The sequence below is a fragment of the Triticum dicoccoides genome, chromosome 6B (genome assembly GCF_002162155.2).
Source record: "Triticum dicoccoides isolate Atlit2015 ecotype Zavitan chromosome 6B, WEW_v2.0, whole genome shotgun sequence".
NCBI classification, from domain to species: domain Eukaryota; kingdom Viridiplantae; phylum Streptophyta; class Magnoliopsida; order Poales; family Poaceae; genus Triticum; species Triticum dicoccoides.
The window spans coordinates 498,123,770-498,133,041 of NC_041391.1; the positions used below are offsets into that span (position 1 = coordinate 498,123,770).

General features: G+C 49.7%; 1 protein-coding gene across 1 annotated transcript; it reads left to right on the forward strand.

Annotated features, from left to right (window-relative positions):
* The first annotated feature begins 5,448 nt into the window (after nt 1-5,448).
* LOC119320125 (ethylene-responsive transcription factor ERF039-like) lies at nt 5,449-6,550 on the forward strand. Its single transcript, XM_037594249.1, has one exon. It carries the CDS (start codon nt 5,586-5,588, stop codon nt 6,273-6,275), a length of 690 nt encoding a protein of 229 aa, XP_037450146.1. The 5' UTR covers nt 5,449-5,585; the 3' UTR covers nt 6,276-6,550.
* Nucleotides 6,551-9,272: the final 2,722 nt, after the last annotated feature.

Consider the following 9,272-nt stretch of genomic DNA (forward strand, 5'->3'; position numbering starts at 1 on the left):
GAGATAAGTATTTCCCTCAGTTTGTGAACCAAGGTATCAATCCAGTAGGAGGTACACACAAGTCTCCAATCTATGAACCTGCACAAACAAGCAAACACCTGCACCCAACGCGGTAAAGGGGTTGTCAATCCCTTCACGATCACTTGCAAGGATGAGATCTGATAGAGAGATATATAAAAGATAACTAAAACATAAAACAAAGTAAAAACAAATAAATTGCAACAAGGTATTTTTGGGTTTTTTGGTTTATAGATTTGAAAATATATGATGGAAAATAGAATTGGGGGCCTTAGGTTTCACTAGAGGCTTCTCTCTTGAAAGAAAACATACGGTGGGTGAACAAATTACTGTCGAGCAATTGATGGAAAAGCGCAAAGTTATGATGATATCCAAGGCAATGATTATGAATATAGGCATCACGTCCGTGTCAAGTAGACTGAAATGATTCTGCATCTACTACTATTACTCCACACATCGATCGCTATCCAGCATGAGTCTAGAGTATTAAGTTCAAAAGAACAGAGTAACGCCTTAAGTAAGATGACATGATGTAGAGGGATAAACTCAAGAAATATGATGAAAACTCCATCTTTTTACCCTTGATGGCAACAATACAATACGTGCCTCGCTACCCCTACTATGTCACTTGCAGAGGACACCGCAAGATTGAACCCAAAACTAAGCACCTCTCCTATTGCAAGAAGAACCAATCTAGTTGGCCAAACCAAACCGATAATTCGAAGAGAAATACAAAGATATCAAATCTTGCATATAAGAATTCAAAGAAGATTCAAATGATATTCATAGATAATCTGGTCATAAATCCACAATTCATCAGATCTCGACAAACACGCCGCAAAAGAAGATTACGTCAGATAGATCTCCAAGAACATTGAGGAGAACATTGTATTGAAGATCAAAGATAGAGAAGAAGCCATCTAGCTACTATCTATGGACCCGTAGGTCTGAGCTAAACTACTCACGCTTCATCGGAAGGGTAATAGAGTTGATGTAGAAGCCCTCCGTGATCGAATCCCCCTCCGTCAAGATGTCGGAAAAGGCCCCGAGATGGGATCTCACAAGTACAGAAGGTTATGGCGGCGGAAAAGTATTTTGGTGGACGCTTCTGGTCGTTGGGAATATTTCTAAATTTATAGGCCAAGAATTAGGGTTGGAGGACTCCTGGGGGCCCACAAGCCAGGAGTCCCCCCTAGGGCGCGCTCTGAGGGCTTGTGGAGCCCTCGGGACTCTTCTGCCTTCCTCTCCAAGTCCTATGTGTGTCTTCTAGTCCAAGAAAAATCATCGCGAAAGTTTTATTCCGTTTGGACTCCGTTTGATATTCCGTTTCTGTAAAACTCAAAAACAAGGAAAAAAACAGAAACTGACACTAGACTCTAGGTTAATAAGTTAGTCCCAAAAATAATTTAAAATACATCGAAAACAGATAATATAATAGCATGGAACAATCAAAAATTATAGATACATTGGAGACGTATCACTGGGTGGTGGGCCCAATGGGCCTCCCCTATGGTGCTTTCTTGGCTCCCAAGTTGTCTTCTGGTAAAAAAATCTCCAAAAAGTTTCGCTGCATTTGGACTCCATTTGATATGGATATTCTGTGAAGTAAAAAACATGCAAAAACAGCAACTGGCACTTGGCGCTATGTCAATAGGTTAGTCCCAAAAAATGATATAAAAGTTGTTATAAAATGAATATAAAACATCCAGGAATGATAATATAACAACATGGAGCAATCAAAAATTATTGATACGTTGGAGACGTATCACCCTCTCACAAACTAAGAGGTTGCCACTTTCAGCAAGCAAGTAAATGTCACCACTTCCAATGTCTTGACTGATGTTCAGACTCAAGTTGCTCCTCAAGCTCCGCCAAAGAAGATACCTGCCCGAAAAAATCATGCTACCACTGTCACGATGAAACAACATGTCAACACAACTCCACATCCAGATGTTATAAACTTGAACGATTAGGTGGTGGAAGCCCCTGTGCAAACTGCGAAGCCAGGTGAGCACACTCTGAAGCATGCCTTGAAGACAATCAAGGTGCCTACCACTAATATAGATAGTCCACAAGCTGCTACTCCGAAGGAGAAGGCTACTAAGTTTGCGCCTACCTTGACTCAGCCTCTGGCATCGATGCCTCCCACCGAGCATGTTACTATACAAACAACTCCTATCCAAGAATCCAATGCTCCTCACTACTACAATCACACTTTTATCATGGAACAACTTGATAAATTTGTGGAAAATCCATTCGATGGAGAAGTGGCCTATTTGCCCATTCCTGCTGAAGTCATTGAAAAGGCCACCTCATACAGGAAATGAGAGAAGATGCTGCCAAAATCAACACACTGTCTGCTGAGCTGCTTGACCTTGACAGTTGAATGAAAACTGCCACTTCAAAATTTGTGATTAAAGAGCTAAAAAATTCTTACAAGGACGTCAATTGTGCCATGACTCTTCTTCGTCACACGCGGTTGGGTTTCCACTTGGATCTAGACGATTTTTTTTGCAAGATCAGTGAAGAGCATCAAGTCGATGTCACTGGCTATAATGATCTTGTGAAAGGCCATGTTGATCCAGTTGCTCACTAGAAAAGGAAGCAACGAAAGAAACGGCCCAAAGGCAAGTGTCATCTACACCGCAAGAAAATTGGCCTCCCTCAACTGCTGATCACCCAACAAAATAAATGACTCCTAAGCCTATCATTCGCTCAGAGCCCCCTATTCAGGAATTGGAAGCACAACCTTCACCAAGGCTAACTGACTCAGTGCATGCGGCCTCACCTATTCGAATAGTATCTCCCACCAAGTCTGCTCCTGAAGAAGGAGAACTTATTCATTCTGAGATTCATGCTCCTCCTCCTAATGATATAGTTACTTTGGAACCAATGGTGGTCGAGCAACAGCAACAGCCGCCCGAGCAAAATCCCTCTGTGCATCGATCAGAACCACAACAAATGGCTTCACCCATGAGTCAAGCTCACCTCCCTCCACCTCCTTTCCAACCAGGAAGCTCGTCCTGGCATCAACACATAGGACCAGGTAACACTACTTTCTACTTTGTTTTCTAATTTGGAGGTTGCCAAGTCAATTTTACATGTGCAACTCTACTTCTGTAAGCAACCCATCGGCATAGTTCACGCAATCCATGCAGTCACTAATGGTGAGTGGTGGTGATTCATTCTTAGAGGGCATCGACGATGATGATGACCAAGTTGCACACACCTATGACTTCTCTTAAACAATGTTTTACACTCCACCACCACCACCACCCATGTAGGATACAAAGAACACAAACGACGGAGATCTCTACGGTCGTGGTTATCGTCAGCCTCATCCACCAGCTCAGTGCTTATCGCCTTCCGGTCCTTGTCCGAGGAAGCCACAAGTTCACCGTAGTCCCCGGGAGTGATATGATTATCTATGTATAACACATATCTCCATCCATGTTAGTTTCAGACTTTTCTCATGTGTGAGTCATTATCAATGTACGAGACATGATTTTATGTATGTGTTACTATTGCACTTGCTTACATGTGTGATCCATTATCAATGTACGAAACATATTTGTTTTCATGTTGCCTTCAAGTTTTCTCTTCATATGATAATTCTGATGAAGAGATTGCAAACCAATAGAAATTGCGACACACTATGATATGAAATTAAGATACAACATGATGCTCCTAGAGTAAGACACTACAGACTAATTCTACAACGTCGTGCAACAACTAAATGAAGTCATCATCACTATTCACGTTAACACGGGGCTTCCAGTGGTCTTCATGATTACGTCCAAGTGTTACCTGAACCATTTTCTCTGGCATAAATTCATCAGCGCAATCGTAATCAGCATTGGCTCCCTTCGATGATGCTACACTCTTACTTGATCTACCACTCTTCAAGATGGCACAACCCTTAGATCTATTATGAGCTCATTTGCTAGGCATAAAGTCATCACAATCGTCTTCAATCACTTTCTTGGAGCTAGAGCCACCCCTCGCCGATGCAACACTCTGTCGCGTTACTCTCACCTCTGGTATAGGGCCCCAAATACTCTTCATCCATCCAAAGTTTAAGATATCCTTGTTCAACAATTATGTGTCCTCGGGATACCTCTGAACATTTGAAACAATAATAATAACATAGTTACATACTAGCATATGGTCTAAATTGGTGCAAGCTGAAATGAAATATCAATTACCTTAATGTGATCCTCGTATTGCTTCTATGGAAAGCTATTCTTGGAGTTTCAACAAGTGGAGCAGACCTACCAATAATGTGGGCACCCATATATTTGAGTTTAACTACCTTATCACAGCTTCCACGCAATCGGAAGAGTTCTTGTCAAATCTCCTCAAGTTCCTTTCCGGGCACTTCTCCAGGAGACCTCGCCGGGAAAAGCACTTACCCAACTCCATCGGGTTTCTATCACTACTAACTAATTATTCAAAACTCACAACTCACATACCATGCCTTTTCATTCTTGCGGCATTGCACAAGAGCAAACGAGACATCAATGGAGTAAAACCGCGGGAATTGTCGTCGGACATGACTGGAAATATTGCTAAGGAAAGATGCAGATGACAACAAGCGAGCGGGTGGTTTTATAGAATGAGGGTAAGGGGTTCGCGAGAAAATTGGACGGGAAAGAAAATGACAGGAAGGAAGATGACGAGAAACAAGATGTCGGGAAAGAAATTGGCGGGAATAAATGGAAGGAAAGGGTTGACGGGAAAAAAAGAGCGGGAACGCTACATGGTTAAGGTGGGGAAACCATGTACTCGACAAGATAAACCAGTTGTCGAAAAAGGACTCTTCGACCTGGTAAAAACCACAGAGTGGTGCCATGCAACTTCGGTCTACAGTTTACGCGAAGAGTTGGGCCTGAGAGGCCTCTTTGAACTAGAGTAAACTCTTCGGCCTACGGAAAACCAAAGAGTGCTTTTCGGCCCATAACTGCGTCTCTTCGGCTTAATATACACCGAAGATCAATCGTCGGCCTAAAGTAGACTGGAAAGTTCCTCTTCGACTTCAGCAGGCCGACAGGTAATAGTATTGGATTTTTTATTTAGGGCGTATATTTTTTGAATTTGTTATTAAAAATAATATATTTTAAAAAAAATCTACTCCTTTAGCACTAGATATTCTAGCTTCTCGGACTCTTTGTCCTTGACTTAATTTCTCATTTACTTTTTTCTGCGGGGATTTCTCATTTACTTGTAAAGGACATTACAATCATTCGAGGAATAAAGTCTATTTGCTGTAAATAAAATAAATAGTTGCAAGAGAATAAAAAGATTAAAACTTGTTTAATCGCTCGAAAACAATGCTCATCAGTTGCTCAGTTCCCAAAGGCCAACACGCTGGCCTCACGCCTTCCCCCATTCGATTCCCCGCTTTGTTTTTCCTTTCCACGTTGCTCCCTCCGCCTCATCTGCTCTGCTCATCATAAAACCTCCCACTGCCTTGCCTCGCATCCCACCGCAATACACCACTCACCCCCTCACGCTCTCGCTCATCACCCCCCCAACAACTAACTCCACCACCACAGTATCAATCAGCCATGGGCGCCACGGAGGATTCCTCCTCCGGCTCCGAGACCACCACCTCGTCCTCGGTGGAGGCCCTGGCCTCGCCGCCGTCCCCGACGGCCACCACCGCGTCGTCGAAGAAGAAGCGGCCGCGCAACGACGGGCGGCACCCGACGTACCGCGGGGTGCGCATGCGGAGCTGGGGCAAGTGGGTGTCGGAGATTCGGGAGCCCCGCAAGAAGTCGCGCATCTGGCTCGGCACCTTCGCCACCGCGGAGATGGCGGCGCGCGCGCACGACGTGGCCGCCCTCGCCATCAAGGGCCGTGCCGCGCACCTCAACTTCCCCGACCTCGCCCACGAGCTCCCGCGCCCGGCCACCGCCGCGCCCAAAGACGTCCAGGCGGCCGCCGCACTCGCCGCCTCCGCCGACTTCCCGGCCTCTGCCACTGCAGCTGCCAATGCCGGCGCCAAGAACCCCGACGGCCCGGAACACAGCGGCGCCTCCGCCTCTGCCTCCGCCTCTGCCTCTGCCTCTGCCTCGCCGCCGCCTGACACCGCTGAGGATGCGCTGTTCGACCTCCCCGACCTCCTCTTCGACCTCAGACACGGCCCTCCGTCCTGCCAGCTTTCGTGCGCCTCCTCGTGGGACGACGACGTGGCCTTCGCCGGCCCTGGCGCCGGCGTGTTCCGCCTGGAGGAGCCGCTGCAGTGGGAGTACTAAAGCCAGGCGCCAACTCGCTCAGTCACCGGTGCCATCAAACCGCGCCGCCGCTGCATGCATGTATGGCTCGTTCGTTTCCACATCGGGCCGGAAATCATTTCGAAACCATTGGAGAACCAAAAGAAGGAAGCAAAACCACTGGAGTACTACTAAATTTAGGAGTGAGACCATGTACAAATTGGGGTTAGCCTTGTGTTCTTTATCGTATTTGCTTTGCGTGGATTCTGGGGCAAGAATATGTTTGTGTGTGCAATTAACAGCGCATCTCCTTTTTATTCCTTCTTTTTTTAGTGAGCGCTAGTGGTCGAGCGGGATTTGTTGGACTAATGCGGCACGAAATGCTTTAAAGACGCACCTTTTAAATTACGGCGATATTCGACCGGTCCTTTCACTCCACTGATCCGGCACAAAGCGCCGGCAGCAATCATGCATTCAACCTCGACCCCATATTCTGGCCGGTTGATTAATTTGATCTTCTCTTTTTATATGATGAGGCTGGAGTTACATATTTTTATTCGTCCTTGGAAATTACTTGAGCTTTTACAATTTCAATCCTTACAAATTAGAGCTGGAACCAGTTGAAAATAAATTTATTTTTTTGCAGGAGGTTGAAAATATCACGCGCTCAGCTCGCGAATAGGTACGTACTTACGTAGGGCTGTAGCGAGCCGGCCAGGAGGGGGAGAGCGATAGCGACATGGACTGTACAAAAAGCGGGCTGCTTGTTGTAAACCCGCGGAGAGATCCGTGCCTGTATCGCGCGATCGGTCGCCATCGTCGCTGGCTGGCCCGGACGAGCGTGCGCCGCTTGCGTGAGTACGGGCCGGGTCGCTGGCTCGGCGGTGGAATATTTTGGGCGCGTCCGCCTCGTCGGGAGCCCGTTGGCGTGGATCGTCCGTCGCTGACATGCATGCATGGGAGGGGAGGGATAAGAGGACAGCGGAGTGGTTGCGCGCGTGTAAATGGCGCCATGTTTACGTACATTTTGGCCGGGGTGGGGAGAGCGTCGTACCGCGAGGATAAGGCGAGATCCCGAGCCGCTGCCTCCCTCCTCCCCGATGCTCCGTCGCCGTGTGAGTTATTGCGACTGCTGTGCTGTGTGTGTGTGACGCCTTGCCATGGTCCGTCGTGGAGGACAGTGCGTGCGTGCATGCATGCATGCGCATGAGCGAAAGTGTGTGGGATATAGCTGTACAAGTGTGAGGTGGATGCACGAGACGAGACGAGAGCGCTGCCATGCCATGCCACGGACGGAGATGGGTGATGGCTGTGGTGTACGACTATAGGACAACTAGCTTTCTTTTTGAGAGGGAGAGGACTGGTGGTACAACTCTACTAGTATTTCATTTTGATGATGGAGTACGTCTGGTCAGGACTAGGACAAAGACTAAGCTTGTTGACCATCGTCCGTGTTAGCGGGGATTGGATCCTTGTTTTCGGGTTTTCCTAACCTATTCGCACATGCGTTATCAACGTGTTCCCTCCGGGAGGAGCCTTCTACTAGGTCGTGTCGTGCGTATACTGTTCCTACTATAAAGAATTTCCAACGCTGACCCTCAAACCGCCGCATACGTTATGACTGTGCGGTCCAGACCCCGGATGTCATCCAATATGGGCATGTGTCGTTCATCGAGCAGTCCGGACCATGTTTTTTTCGTAAACTGAAACCAAACATAGAGGGCATTGCGGGAGTACGGACACGAGACATATGAGACTCTTAGGGCATCTCCAGCCGTTGAGGCCCCCCGGGAGGCATTTTTTTCGCCGCTTGGGGGGCTGCCGGCGTAACATTTAGTCTTGGGGTGAAAATCTATCCACTCGTTGGCCCCTCCCACGCGCCACTCGTAGCCACCGCACGCCCTCGCGCTGCTCGCCGCCCTTGCCACGGCGCCTCTGGCTGCTCGCCGCCCTCACCACGGCGCCGCTCGCCGCCGTCCAGCGTCCTCCCCCTCCCTCCCTGTCGGCGCGAGCTTGGAAACAACCCAGAGGTGGACTGCAGCGGCGGCAGCGCGAGCTTGGAGGCGACCCGGAGCTGTGCGAGCTCGGCGGCAACTCACACTGCCGCCGCGCGCGCCTGCAGCTCGGCCCGCGTGCCCCGCCCTTGCAGCTCGTCCCGCCGCGCCGGCCTGCTCGGCACCACCGCCCGTCCGCCGGAACGGGGGCAGCGAGGCGCCCCTGAGGCATTGCGTGGTGAGCAGCAGCTGGTCGGACGCGACGAGGCGGCGGACCCCGGAGCGCACCTTGTAGACGAAGTGCGCCCAGATGCCCCGGCCGAGCGCGACCACCTCCTCCTCGATCATCTCCAGGTCGCCGGCGAAGCCGCAGCCAGCTGAAGGCCCCAGTCCCACCAGCGCTTGAGCGGGCCGCCCGCGAACTCGGCGGCGAGCGACGGCGCCGACCGGGTCCGCCGGAACGCCCACTCGACGGACGCGTAGGAGATGGGCTGGATCTTGCGAGGTTGGTGGCCATGGCGACCAAGCGAGGAGGAAGGAGATGGTCGAGTGGAGGCTTTGATCGCGCGAGCGCGAACCCCGCCCCGGCCATGCGCGCTATGTGCGGTAGGTGATGGAAGGAAAGAAAGAAGAGAGAGGAGAAAGAAAAGAGAGAAAGGGGAAGAGAGAGGAGAGAGAGGGGAGAGAGAGGGGCTGACGAGTGGCCCTGTGCATGCAAAAGGCAACAGCCGGCGTCCCCAGCTGCCCCCCGGGGGGCTGGGTTTGGGGTGGTAGTGTCGGCCGTAACTTTCGCGAAATCCGGCGAAAAACGGGTCTCTGGGGGCCTGACTGGGGCGTTTTTTGCCCGCCGGCGCCCAAAAAGTGGCTTGGGGAGGCTTGTTGGGGGGCCGGCTGGAGATGCCCTTACACCCATGGTCCACCCAAAAGGAAGGTAGAGCCCGTCCTTTTGTAGCATCCCGCACCGTTTCCTCGCAAAAATCCCCCCACTCTCTTCTTCCATCCTGCCGCTTTTCACCCAATTCGCGCCCTTTTCTCCCATATTCTT